This window comes from Serinus canaria, chromosome 1 (genome assembly GCF_022539315.1).
Source record: "Serinus canaria isolate serCan28SL12 chromosome 1, serCan2020, whole genome shotgun sequence".
Taxonomy (NCBI): domain Eukaryota; kingdom Metazoa; phylum Chordata; class Aves; order Passeriformes; family Fringillidae; genus Serinus; species Serinus canaria.
The window spans coordinates 20,013,094-20,027,995 of NC_066313.1; the positions used below are offsets into that span (position 1 = coordinate 20,013,094).

The following is a 14,902-nucleotide window of genomic DNA, read 5'->3' on the forward strand; positions in this document are numbered from 1 at the left end:
TGAGTAACTTGGCTTTTCAGATTCCATTTTTCACAAAGCTGCACCCGTCCACAAAGAGTTCCCAATCCATGTCTTCCAAGTTCTGTATGTCATCTCAACAACAGTATACCTGTTCAAAGGCCTGCAAACAATCATGGGCCAGTTCCTTTCATAATGGGTCAGCTGTTAAGAACACTGCTGGATTCTAGTTAGTGACTTTTAACTCCAGGTTAGTTACTTTTAACTCCACATCATCTTATTCCAGCAGTACTGTCTGGTATGTTAACATTCTGCTTGGTGATGACCAGGGTCCTTCTTTTTGTTCCAACACCACTACAACTGTATAGGGCACAAAAACAGTCAGTTGCTGCCCCATGGTTAATTTTTTTCTCCTTCCTGGATTTGGAGGGCTGCTGCCACTACTGTCCTGGGGCAGGCTGACCATCCCTTGCTCTTCTAAGATGCCAGTTCTTGTGTCAATAGCTCCAAAGCCAAATGGAATTTTTCATGCATAAATAGTTCAAAAGGTTTACCAAGTCCAGTAGTTCCAGTGCAGGAGCAGTCAATAGAGCATGCTACAATTCCTGAAAGGCTTTGCTGCATTTAGGCTCAGCTCTTTTTTAGAAAGGGGCTCAGCATTTTGACAGATAGCCTCCTTTTTTTCCTGGTGTTGACTCCTTTGCCCATGTGGAATAGCAAATCTCCTAAACTGCAAGTACCCTGCTAGTTACAAGGTGACGCCTTTCCACAGTACCTGAGCTGGCACAGGCCTCTGCAGTGCTGCACCAATCCCTCAGCTTCAGGACAAACCCAACCAGCTCATGGTAACAGAGAAGTCTGCAGCCAGAAACTTGAATTTTTTTCTTTTTCAGACATAATTTGTACATTTAATTTAGTCAACAGGTCTCTTCCTAGTATTGGTATGGGACATTCAGATATATAAGAAAATTGAAAGGCTAACACAAATTAATCAATTCCAAATTTTAATGCTGAAAGAAAGACCAATTTTCCTTTTGCTCTGTCACACCAACACGAATTGTTTCTGACTAAATTTTCCTTTAGGCTTATTTAAGACTGAATACACCACTCCAGTGTCTACTAAGAAATCCCATTTGTCATTCCCAGTGTTAATGTACTCCCCACTGGTTTAGCTGGGGATGACACCTCCAGTCTCCATCACACATCTTCTACCAGTGGGAGCCTTCCAGCCTGATGAGGAGATTTGGGTGAAGTCCAGGGTCCACCAGGTCGTGTTTGTCCCTTTCCCCATAGATATTCCCATTTCCCATGGCCCTTCTCTTAACCAAATAGCACACAGACCTCTGTACTACTGTGCCTGTAATTCCTTCTCTGCCTCTCTCCCATGATGCTACCATCTCCCCCACCCCCCCCCCCCAGCTGGGCTTTGTTCTGCTAACACAGCTTTCGCTCCTAATTATTGTACATGTTCCATGCTGCTTCTAACAACTTACTCAGACCCCTAGGAATAACATATCCAATAATCACAGAGCTTCACAACTTTCTCTGGGTCTTCCCTACAAATTTGTGCTACGGGACTAAACCCTTCATGAGTTTCCAAACCCAAAATCCTTTCTTCTACCCCTCCATCAACTTGATCATTTATGCCTCTTCTGCCTGCAGCTGGAGGAAAGTCCCCAGCCTCCAACCTTATCTATTCTCTCAGCCCATCTTGTCCCCTTGTGGCCTCCATGAGTCCTCATGGCCCCTCTCTTCCACAACATACTTTATACAGCAGCAGCTGTATAAAAAGCACATTGTATTGGAAACAGCGTTTTCCAATGCTACAAGCCCAACAGCATTGCTAGCCTTTTTTCTTGATTTTTCTCTAAAGCTAAAATCACTTAAGGACCCCTTAATAACAGGTAACATTGTGTGTGTGTGTGTGTGTGTATGTGTGTGTGTGTGTGTGTGCGTAAAACAAATCTACATACAACACCTTAATAATTATGCATTCCTCAGCTCCTACCACCTGCTGCAGCAGGGACTGTAATTCCTGTGTGCCCCCCTACCATGCTTGTCTGCCCTGTTATGGACTTAGACTTTCACGACTACGGTCACTTTCTTCTTCTTCCAATTCCACACCTATTCCATGCCTTTGTCTCCCCTTTGTGCTCCTCTTCCTCAATCCAGCCTCCCTTTACACACGGATAAATTGACACTGAAATGGATTCCAGAAATTTTTTGTGCTTTTATCCCCACCCACATGGCTAACTCTCCCTACTGAGAAATCATGTGCAGTTTGCACTGGAGAAATTGGCAGGATCTCAAACTTTAAACAATTTAAACTTTACTTGTTTTATAGAAGTAAGCTTGAGAGAGAGGGATGTGGTATGATTGTGATCATGTGGTCGAATCACCAGCAAAATGACAGCTGGTGGCAGATCCTCTGAACCAGGTTAGACCTTCTATTAGACCCATATGAGCATTTGCAACTTGAAGATGCACTGCCTAAGCATCACGATTAAGGGAAATATGCTAATTGATGTGAGCAGAGCCAGAAGGGGGTTCAATCAGCAGAAAAGATGTTCTGATATAAACCTCCAGAAGATAGCATATCCTTCAAAACCTACTGTGTTTGCTTTTACTGTAATCTATGCCACTAACTCCATTCACCCGTTTTTTTTTTAATTTTTGCTGTTAAATAATGACAGCTTGGATCAGCTGTATCATATATTTGCCTTAAGCCTGTACAGGTTTTGCTGGCTAGTGGTTCAAATGGCTCTGCTTATAAGAGGTCAGTAATCCAGAAGTCAAGGAAAGAATAAAGAAATATATTAATAGTGGAATGTGTCCACCCAGAAGGCAGAGGAAAGAATGAAGAATAAATCTCATTCATGACAGAAGGAATTTTAAATTGCCTCTTCCACCAGCACACAGGGTGTATTACAGCTAAATAAATAAAAAAAGATGAACAAAGACCTCTCTGAATTTTTTTACAAGATCTCTCTACTTACTCTCTTTCTCACTAACTTCAAAGGATTTATAATACCGGAGAGTCCATGTCACCGTGGCTACCACCAGCTCTAGAAAACATAATGTACAAAGAACCTTGTAAAGTTGGTAAAGATTGCTGAGCTGAACCAGGTTCCTGTAAAAAGAAACAGCTGACATTAGAACACAGAATAAGGCAGAAGGGGATTTTTGTGCCTTGTTCTTCTTTAAATATAAATATAATTTGAATCTTCCACTATTGCTGGTTTGTCTGGAGTATTTTTCATTTCCTTCTGTCTGCCCTGAGGTTATCTCTGGTCTTTGCCTATGATTTCAGGATCATCCTTTCCTTGCTCAGCTCTAATTTATTCCCTCTCTTCCAAAGGAGCAGCCCCCTTGTTTTCCAGACCCTTTCATCATTTTCTTCTTTCTTCTCTAGGTTTCTCCAGACCACTGAACAAATAAAAACATTTGCCTAAATACAGTATTTTCCACCACAGTAGATGTGAGTTACTATATCACTCAAATCCCCCCAAAGTCCCCTTTATTTTAATGAAATAAGAGCAGGAAGGTATCACTGGGATTTCCCTCCTTTTGTTGCTTTGATGGCACCAGGCACTTCTGGATAAATTTATTCTAAGCTGTGCAATGGGCAGTTATCTGGACTTCCCTCTAAAATCCCCTCAGCTATAGTGAAGGCACATGAGCACAGGAAACGTGCTAACGCATTTTTCTCATTAAAACAAAAAGGGTGTGAAGTGTGTAGATACATCAGTCTCAAACAACTGGTTTAGTTGCTGGCCTGTTTTAGAGGAACAAAAAGGGCAAGGCTGGTGGGGTGAAATTTAAAGTGATTTAAGACATAGTGATTTATCCTAGAAGACAGAAAGAAAGGTAGAAATAAAGGTAGTGGTAAAGTTGAAAAGCCAAGGGACTTTGGTTAGTTAGTTGGCAGAGGGAAAAGGCTGCACTAAATCCAGCACAGTGGTGGGGAAGGTGTCTCCAAGTACAGCTCTACCCATCTGGAAGAGACACTGCCCTGATCTCCAGACCCCAGCCACAAATCTGTTGGGGACAGCAGAAGCTTTCTATTTCTACAGGTCAAAAGGCACTCCTTTGTGCACCAAGGTACTGAGAGCAGCAGGACAGGTGAGGTTTACACATGGTGAGCCTGGTGAGACCCAGGAAAGCTTCAAACATCACCTTCTTCCTTAAGACAGTTTAGTAGCATTGCTCCAAATATTCTCACAGATCTGTGTCTTAAATGAGTTTCTAGGTTTATGTAGGCATCTTCGTCCATTAATTTTGGCAAGGGGTTGAAACTGTGGTGTTTGATTTTTCCTGTGAGCAATGATGGCTTAAGATAGAGTCTGGCAAGATAAATATTGCAAGTGGTGTGAACAGTGTATGAACGTGTGCATGTGTATGAAAACATCTGAAGAAAGAGCAGGCACAGAATGTCCTGTATTGATGACTAAGAATGCTGTTTCTAATTAATCAGATTGAGAAATGGGTTGTTTCTGCCAAGCCTGCAACAAGGCCTGATAAGTTATCCCTGTTGTAGTTTTATCAGCGGAAGATCCTAATCTAACAACACAAAAATAGTACAGAGATTGTCCATTATCACTCCTGCTGCCCCTCTTCCTCCCCACCCAACAGGAAGGTAGCAGCGAAAGCAAAAGACCACTCCCAATTTTTTAGGAGATATAGCCTAAAATAACTGGGCTGTTACGAATACCTTGAGGGAAAGGTTAGCGCCGGATAGGACACCAACTCAGCTCTGGAACAAGGGCCGCGACGCGGCGTGGGGATTCCGCCTCCCCGGGATTTATTTCAGCTTTCTCCGTGTTTCCACGTACTTGGCTGTGAGCAACCATCCCTGTCGCCGCATTCTCCGGACGCATTCCACGTCTGAGGAGGGTTTCAGGCGGAGATGGGCAGTGGGTACCAGGCACGCATCAGCCTGACAGCGCCGCCGGGAGCGCGAGCCCGCCGTGGGGACGGAAGGCTGGAGGCACCGCCCGCGACGCGCGTCTTCTTCCGTTCTCCCTTCCTACCCGGGAGGGCCTCCAGCTGCCGGGCTCAGTCGGCAACTGCCTTCGGAAACCTGTCTGGCGCCAGTAGGGGGAAAGTTTCTTTGAAGTTAAGGGGGATTCCCAGAAAGTGGTGGGGGGACGGTTTGTCCAGGGAGAGGCACAGCCCGAGGCTCAGGAGCCCTCCGAGGTGCGGTTTTGGGGGACGCAGTAAAGGATTTGCGCTTTACTTGCCCCAGTCTTTAACGCGCTCTCTTTTTTTTATCTTCTTCATTTTCTGTTCGTTTGGGTTTTTGTTTCCTCTCTCCCTGCAGCACCCGTGACTGAAGTTGTGACCTAAAGGGACTTCTTTCTTTCTGTGCAAGGTACAGCTACACGGTATAGCCTCGTTCCTCATTGTGTGAATTCTTGTGGCCACCCCGACTGTGTGCAATGGTGCATTAAGGGCTTTAATGGGTACTAAAGCAGTGAAGCAAAGGATTGTTATTGAAAACTGTGCTTGCCTGGAGGCGCGGTACATCTTCCCCTGCTTTATAAACAACTCTGAGACTCGATAGTTTCTGCTTGCTATGCTGGCCCTTGATTTCTGCGTGCTTGTGGGAATATCTGAATATCTTATAGCCGTGGTCAAATATCTGACTACACAAACTTTTTTCATTGGGCTCATTGCTGATATGTTCTTGTTTCTTGATTCTACACATAATATCTTGGTCTCTATTTGTTCTTAGTAACTGGAGAGTTATATGAGGAGTTGTTTTAGGACTGTGTTTAAAATTTAAATGCAGGCTACTGGTTGTGGGTGTATGCAGTATGTACGCAAGTTTGTCAGCAATTTGTTTTTAAATACTTTTTTCTTCGTCTTATTTCTTGATTTATTTAACAGCCCTGCTTTTTTAACCTGTATAATATAGAAAATGCTTTTCAATTGACTGTCTCTTTTATTTTTTCAGTGTTGTGAAAATCTTTAAAAGGTTGGGCTTTGCCTAGATTCTTGACAGAAGATGGTCCCAAGATGCTTCAGCTAGTTTTGCAGGCATTGGCAAAAAAACTCAGGAGCGTGTAGAGTGTGTTACAGAGGTATTGTTTGCAAAATAATGTTTCCTCTTGAATAGAAAACCAACTTCAATTCCAGGCAGATCTACAATACAGTTGTAGGAAACAGGGCAATAAAACTTGTCAAGTCTTGCTGTCTGACCCCAGAATTGCATTCTTTTTCACATGAAAAATCTACTGTTAATTCTTGCACCCTGAATGTACAATATCACCAGAAGATGATCTGTCACAGCTCTGTTTTTCTTTAGGTGAAGCAGATTTCCTCTTCCAAAATGACTTTACGAGCTCTGGTTTTGTGTTTGGCATATTCTGGGCTTGGAAAGGCAAATGGTAAGTTGAATTTCCTGAAATCTGCTTGAAATTGTTTGGGGAGCTGGTTTCAGGTTTCTGAGGCTTCAGCAGAGTAAGAGACAAAAACAGGTGAAATACAGATTGCTGGTGCTGCTTGACTTACATTCTTACATAGCTGAGACAGGGACATGGAGCTGGTGGTTGTGACACAAATCTTCCTGGAGCAGCCTTTAGAGATGGGAAGGACAAGAAGCATCCCATATCTACAGTGACACTGGACACTATTGTTAACCTGAGTTGACAGCTTCCAAGAGTGGGGCATCCCAAAAGGTCTTCCTTCCCTCCATCTCAAATGCACCATGAACTCTGAAACTACAGTTCAAAAAGCCTTTTAAAGGCATTTTGCAGTTTACTTCTCTGATAATGGCTTGTTGCATACTTCTCTTATGCATTCAATCTTCCTCTAGCTCTTAGGAAACAAAAATTGAGTATTTGCTGAGAATAGGAAGTCATGAGCTGATTTAGTAAAACTTAAGAGGGAAGTCTGCAGATACAGGTACAGAGATAGGTCAGTCTTTTTGTCTTTTAAGTAGCTTAGAAGAAAACTAAAGTCTCAGCCAATGTAAATCAACAGAACATCATTGATTCCTAGGAGTATGCAGGAGATGGACTTTTTTGTAGGGGAAAGCCACAGAAACAATATGTAACTGAAGGAGTTGTGTCTCTGGGTAATTCAGCCTTTAGAATCAATATTAGGCTTCTGAATATGAGTGATATCTGCCCATTTCATTAACTGTCTACTGTCATTGCAGTGGTTCCGCAGGCTGAACACACAAAAGTAAGGATGGGTGACAGTGTGACTCTGAGCTGTGCCCTGACAAAACCCATGGATGTTCTGCAAGTGACATGGCAAAAGGACTCAGAAGAACTACACGATAATATAGCTACATACAGCGAAACAAATGGATTAAGGATTCAGAAGCCCTATGAAGACAGAATGAATTTCACAAGTTTGGAACTCAACAAGACAAGCATAACTTTTTGGGACACTAGGATGGATGATTCAGGATGTTACAAATGTCTCTTCAACGTCTTCCCTTCTGGTCCTCTCTCAGGAAATACCTGCCTGAGTGTTTTTGGTGAGATTCTCTGCACAGATATGTCTCTAGTGAAATAAGAGGTTTTCTCACCCACAGTATTTCCTTGAGCAGATTCAAGAATTGCAGTGATGGGAGCATCCCCAGGTGGAACATGATGTAGAAACAGAGCACTACTGCCGTGAGCAAAACTCTATGGGTCGTATTCAAGATTATTGTGGTCGTTTTGCCTCTTGTTTGTAACTCCTTGAGTAGCAGCTGAAAATCAAGGAGTAGAATCTTTCTAAGTCCTTGATCAGTCCCATCTGGAACTTGGGCAAAACAGCCCATTGGAGTTTCCTTTTGGTACAAGGTACAACCCCAGTGCTGTGAGCTGCTCTCCCTATCTGCTTCTCTGATAGGGAATTAGCAGATAGGACCCATAAATTATTTTACTTAACAGATTATTTTAATACTTGGATTTCAGATTGAGTGAAATCTTTGGGGTATTTTACTTCAGTATGGGGGAAGGAGTATTGAGTCACGGAGGGGACCTGACCCAAGGAACTCTTGCATTCCTTGCCATTGGGCTCAGTGTGAATCCAGTAAGCCTGCTCTAATTTGTAATGGTTAGGCTGCTACTACTGCTTCTGACCAGGTGCTCACTGTGGTAATGGCTTGTCTCATTTGTGTGTTGGAAGGTCTCAATGCATCTGTCCATCACAACATTTCTGAAGATCATCTGATAGTCATCTGTTATGCTAATGGCCTCCCAGAGCCCACCATCACCTGGAACAACCTGTTCAATTCTACTCCTACACAGAAGAAGGTCAAGCACAAAAATGGGATTGTGTCCGTCACCAGTAAACTGGAAATCTACAATATTCAGAGCACCGGTGCACAGGATTTGATCTGCAGAGTAAGCAACACAAATGAAACATTTGAAATGCCTGTGAAAATAAAAGGAGGTAGGTGAGAAGTACAGGCAACTTGTTAGCATTCTCTTGGCTTCCATGTTTTGCAGTAGCATATTTGGATAGGGATCTTCTGGGAAGAGGAGGGAATGAGATGTTTATATGTCAGGAAATCCTATTTGTGTCCACTGTTGTTTTTGAGGTAGTAACTTATTGGAGTCCTATGCAAGAGAGAAGAAAAGCCAGACTAATCAGCTAGGGAGATATGGGGTTTAGAGGCACCATGGACTTTGCAACAAGTTGAACTTAGGTTTCCATGTAAGCCTTCATAATTTTTTAACAGCTTAAAAATAAACATAAATATGTCAGCTGATATCCATAAGTAGAATGATGAGTAGAAAGTCTGTGGGTTGCTTGATGAAGTCAGATGTTTTGAAATTCATAACAAACTGTCTCTGAATCAAATGTTCCAGTTCAACTTACTGCATGTTTTGTTGTATATAATCTGTACATGATGTTTTAGTTTCTCTGATTTTTTGCCAAGGCACATGTCCAGTACAGTAATGGTCAGAGAGGAACAGTACTTTCAGGCATATAGGGAGGGGGTCAGTTGAAGATACTTATGTTTGGTTTATACAGAAATCTTAGATATATTAATGTAAGATTTGAATATCTATTAGTGTTAATTTATTTCTTCTTCCACCATTCTGTTCTGCTGGAAAGACTTTCACCCTGTTTCTGCAGATAAGAAATAGAAACATTAAAAGCTGAAGAACAATTTTTACTTCATACAGGAGCATTGACTTGAGTGGTTAAAAATTCACTTGTCTCTATATCCAGAGCCTTAAATTGAAGGCCACTTGTAAATTAGCAAGACAGGAAAAGCAGCTTGTAGCTGTGGGTTGATTCTGAAATTACATGCTCAAGAAGTGATTGCTACAGGAATAGTAGTAAAGAGCAGGATCTGACTTTTAATATCTGCTCTCTAAACATTCAAAAGCAATTTAGTTCTTAATTCTGAATTACATTACAATTCTGAAAAAGCGTACTAATCTTTTTGTCCTGTCTCCAGTATTCTTTTGTTTTGGTCTTTCAAAAAGCACATGCATATCTCAAAAAGCAGAAAACTAAGACTGTTGTTATTTCTTGCTAAGTGGATAAAAAATCAGCTAACAGCTTGTTGTTTTAACAATCTTATATTTTAAAGGACAAGAAGTTCAAATAAATAGTTCAACATATATTTGTTAAAAGACATCATTTTGACTCGAGTCAAATAAATTTCAAGTCATGCAGTTTTCCAACTAATGTCAGTGAACAGTGAAATGAGCCTTTTGATTAATAGCAGTCAAATGAAGTGGTAATGTCTAACCAGGGAGGAACATTTACGCTGAGCTGTTGGGTAGAGCTATTTGCAGGCAGCAAAACATAGCTTGTCTTATTTTCTTGAAATTAATGTTGCCTTTTCAACAGTGTTTAAAAGTAAAAAAAAAAGTGTTTAAAAGTAAAAAGTGTTTAAAAGTAAAAATAATAAAATGCTGGGTGAACAAAAAAACTCTTCTGAAAGTGTTAAGACTTGTATGAAGTTCTGCTTGTTTGTGTACACCAACCACTGTATCAGGTATTGAAATGGCAGTGTTCTTTGCCATGAGCACATCTTTTCTTCACATTTTCTGTGGACAAGTAGCTTTGTTTTTGAAGATACACAGGTTTATTTTCTCTTTTGAGCAATTGCTCCTTTCATTTATCCTAGCAGTACCTTTAACCATATCAGAGGAACCACTGTCATTTATCAGACATCCTTGTGACTTGTTTTGCTTTTTTTCACAATGAGATTAATTTGCTGTGGATGTTTTTTTGTTTTGTTTTCACAGAAGAGGGATCATCATTGCTTTGGCTGGTGATTATTGTGGTGCTTTTAGTAGTCATCACAGCTCTGATTCTGATTATGCTGTTCTGGAGGAAGATCCTATGCAGGAGGAGTTGAAGTGTGAGTCACCAATGTGTGGAAACATGGTTTTCCTAGAGCCCATAATAAGGTCTGATCATCTGCAGAGAAGATCAAGACTTTGTTGGGATACCATCTGGGGGTATGAGAGTGTCATACTGGACAACTTAGTAATAATAAATAATAATGGTCATGTGTTTACAGATTTTGAGGTTGCCTCAGTTGCATGTAAATTTAACAGTTTTCCCACTGCCAAGGGACAATTCAAGACTGAGAATTGTGAGGGAAGGATCCAAGCAGAGCATGTGCATGTTGCACTTTCTTTGCTTGGAAGTAGCAGTCTCAGCAGAAGTAATTCACTCATCTTTCACATTTTCCTGGAAGCCTACAAAGTGTAGTATGCTCAGATAATTTGTGGCAGATAAAGTAAACATTGGTGAGGAACTCACTCATGCAGAGTGATGTCCCTTCAGGGGAATCATTTTCTACTATTGGTCACAGCACCATCTTTGTATTTTTTAAGACAAACAGTAATATGATTAAGAAGTGTGCTCAAATTTGACATGAGTGTGCTTCCTAATGATGAGTTAGGGAGAAGTTGCAGTTAGTGTAATGTCTCTGAGTGTGTAATAACCTGGGCATGGATAAATTCAATTCTCTAGTCTTAATTAGCAGTAACATAATGAATAGGAAAAGACTGAGGGGCAGGGGGTGATGGTGGGGATACCATAAGCTTCATAAATCACAGAAATTTGATGGTCGTTGGTGGTTTCACTGTTGTTTAACTAAATCCAAATTCCATGTCTGGCTTTAAATTCCACTAATATATTTGGAAACACCAGCACGTATTTACTCAGTTCCTGGCTATATACCTGCTTCAGGGTAACAATACGATGTAAAGAAATGTTTCAAGGAGTATCACACCCATCTATTGTGAATTTAGACCTACAGCATCTACTATTAAGAGGGTTTGACCTAATGAATCTGCTAGTACCAGAGACACAAAAGTCTCCACTGAGAAGAGAAATGAACACTTACTGCACCCCAGATAGAATGTCTTAATTATAAAATGTATGTGAGGCTTTCATTGACCCTATAAACAACTCAGAAGATAAAATTTCTGGTTGAATTTTCAGACCAACCTGAAATTTAAAGTGCAAGGAGTTTGTCTAAATACTGCTTTTTAAAGGATCAGAAGAAAAACGTGAAATGCTTACAATAAAAATGTATCTTTATTCTAGAACAATCATTGCAAACGCAAATGAGCTTGCACTAAGAATACCATGAAGGAGAGACCTTGAGATGGAGGTGATCTGATAGAGCTTTGGGATCACTCCCTGGAGCAGATCTGAGACTGACCAGGAAAAGGGAGTGCCAAAAAGCACAGGTGCTGCTTTGCAGTGTTTTGAAGCCCCTTGGCTTCTTGCAAGGCAGATGAGAAACACACTGGAATGCTGCATCTGCGCTGCGGCCTGAAGCTGGACCGCTGCCACTCAGTGAAACGCTGCTTGATAAGACCAGGTTGTTCATGTTTGGAGTAGGCTGAGGATGTTAACATGTCCTAGCATGATTCTGGCCCATGGATATTAGTAGTTCCCTGGGCAATGCCATCAAGTAGGTTCAGCGATAATTTGTAACAGGGCCATCTCCTGCAGCAGGCAGCAGGTTTCTTACACCCTACACCACATGCTAGGTATTGGACTTGGAGCCCAAGCCATTTTGTGTATCCTTGTACCCTGATATGGGTCATGTAAGACATGATTTACTGCTATGGAGACACTGCCGTGATGCACAGCAACAGAGCCTACAGTATCCCTTATTTGGGAAACTGAACAGATCCCCTTCCCCTGCCTTGTAAGGAAAGCATAAGACACAGAAAAGCATTAGTTTCAACTGAAAGCACCGTGCCTCTTTTTCCTTAGCTAAAGGCTCAAAGCTTTAAGTCCCTCTGTGTCTCCAAGAGAAATGGAGTCTCATGTCCTGCTGCCTGGGAAGACGTCAAGATTCCTGGCACCACATGCATGCCAACATGTCACAAGGTCAAGACTTAATGTAAATCCCTGTTCACTGGAGCAGAGGACATAAATTAGATGAGCACTGTTTAGTAGTGACTGCTGGATTAAAGTTAATCAAGAAAAGCAGGATTTGAATGACATCAGTTGTTTGTATTCCTTCCCGTTTTTCATGGGTTTTGTTTAACTGTGATGCCAGGATGTGATTTCTGCAGTGAGGTTTTAAGTCATTAAGTCTCTGTTCTTTTAATGTAGTCCAGTTTTTATTAGCCATAGTCTGTATCTTTTCAGTTGCTCTTTGGCCTTGAGTTTCAAAAATGTATTGCACTGATCATTTTTGAATAAAGGCAGCATTACTTTATCCAGAGTAATTTTTACCAACTGATCATATTCCTTCCTATGTGACCATCTAAGTGAAATGTGTGGTCTGTCTTCTTAATTTACACCTGTTTCCCTGAAGGCATCATTAATTAGTTTGCTGTAAAACTTCAGTGGTGGTGCAGTTTGATCACTCTGTCACCATCTGATTTTTTTTTTCCCCTCTCCCAAGATGCTCTTTTCTGCTGGTGGCTAATGGTTACTAACAATTTATCTTGTCTAGGATTCCACTTCTACTTTCCTGGGCATCCTTAGAATACTAAGAATATCTGTGGAGTTACAGTAATTTTTAACACTGTACTTACAGTGAGTTACCACTCTACAAGTACTATGATGAGGAAATCACCTAAACTTCTTAGCTTTGGATCCTAGTCTGGTTTTGTGGTGACTTGTTTTTTCTTTGATCATCTGTAAAATATGTTTCTGCTTTTTAAAGCATTGATTCTAGTTAGTTCACCCAAATAATATTTTGCAGAAACCCCTTTTCTGGTTTTGCCCTCTGTTGTCCTCAGACTGGGTGGAATGAGGAGCTGCGCCTACGTGTAGGCATACTTTTGGAAGTGCTGTTTGTAACACCATAAGATTCCAAAGTACTTCACAAAATCCTTTGTCTGAATGCAGGGTTATTAGATATGGAACCTCTTTCATACTCCTCTACATGAAAAGATGCCATATATTTTATTATTGTTTTCAAAGCCATGTAAAGATAGAGTTGTAGACTGAATCTCAAACATATAAAAGATATTCTGAAATATCAAATTACTTATATACTCAATAGATGTCAGTTTATTAATAACTGGTGTATTATTACTAGTGAGGAAAATTGGTTTACTTTTCACAGTTTACAAATTCTTTCAGGATTTTGTATATTCTTTATGTCATATTCTGAATTCTGCAGAGCGTGTGATTTCCAGAATTAAAAAAGCAGGGAAGTTGTTCACCAAATGGTGGGTTTGTAACTGTTGCTCCCCACTTTCCCCACTGTGCATTTCTCTTCCTCCTGTCCCAACAGCAACTACACTGCTAAGCAAAACCTGAGACAGCAACACAATAGCCAGAACTCATCCTTTCCTGGGGTTGTTTTTGTGTTTCCTAGGATCCTTGAGGATTTCCATCCATCTACCAGATCATTAGAAGCTAGCAGCCTGAAGTCAACATTACACATAGTGACTTGACTGGCTGGAAAGAAGCAGCAAAAAAAAGGAGAAGACATCATGTACTCTGCACTATCTGAAAGCTAAGATGGTCACTGAAACAACTAACACAATGTTTGCTATCTGGTCTAGACCCTTTATCTTAAAATGTAGGACTGGAGGGACTACTTGATTGGCTGCTCTGCAGAGAGCAGATTTTGTCAGGCAAAGCCTTCTTTGTCCATGCCACTCTTGGTACTGCTGCTGGGCAAAATGTATATGTCTTCTTCCAGCTGAGTTTTGAAAATGTCCGTGGATAGAAACTCTGCAGACTCTCTAGGATTCTCTTCCAGTACCTTGCTCTTGCAGTAGAGATGGATTTAATTTTTGCCAACATCTGTCTTCAATTTCACTTGCAGCAACTCTCGAGTTCATCACCCTCTTCCTATCATCTGGGTTTTTTTTCTCTTATCCAGTCGTTCCAGCTCCTTTTTCTCTGTTTGGAAAGACCTTCTGGATTCAAAATCACAGGACTCAAACCACACAGTATTTGGCAGAATTATTGGGGAAGAGCAATAGGTCTCCAAGCAGGTGACTAAATAAAGGCAGTTGCAGCTGCAGTTTGGAAAGAAGAATTGTAAGTAATTTGTACAATATATAAGTAATTTACTTTGTTTGACTTTTTTTTCTAATCCTAGAGTGTTTTCTTCTGTGTTTTCTAGGTTTTTTGGGGATGTGTGTGGTGGGGTTAAATATATAAGTGAGGAGGAGACGGTTAAAAAGTCCAGTAGTGGAAGCATTGTCCCTATCCTACTCCTTTCTGTGCTGTCAAAAGGCATGGATTTTGTCGATAGTTTTTGTGCTCATCTTGTGCACTGTTCAGGGTAGTCTTCCCTGTCTTCATCCATTTTTATTGTGTCTTTTTAAACACAGATAAATTGCTTAGCTGGCCAAAAGCCATTATTCCATGGCTGAACTTCATCAGGTGGGATGTCACATGCTGAGCTCCATGTCCTGTGTCACCAGTGTGGCTGCAATGTCAGCTGGCAGTCTTACAGAGACGGAGCTTACTGATTTGTCATGCTTTTGGGAGCAGATAAAGACATTGCACTATTCTTAGGAGCTGGTACCTAATT

General features: G+C 41.0%; 1 protein-coding gene across 1 annotated transcript; it reads left to right on the forward strand.

The window, feature by feature from the left end:
• Positions 1–5,010: 5,010 nt before the first annotated feature.
• On the forward strand, positions 5,011–14,458 carry CD200 (CD200 molecule). The gene is given in 8 exon segments (XM_050975838.1): positions 5,011–5,329; positions 5,915–6,006; positions 6,009–6,041; positions 6,266–6,347; positions 7,121–7,447; positions 8,086–8,352; positions 10,170–10,285; positions 13,730–14,458. Coding segments are annotated over 6 exon segments (852 nt in total). The 5' UTR covers positions 5,011–5,329; positions 5,915–5,976; the 3' UTR covers positions 10,283–10,285; positions 13,730–14,458.
• The last annotated feature ends 444 nt before the right edge of the window (positions 14,459–14,902 follow it).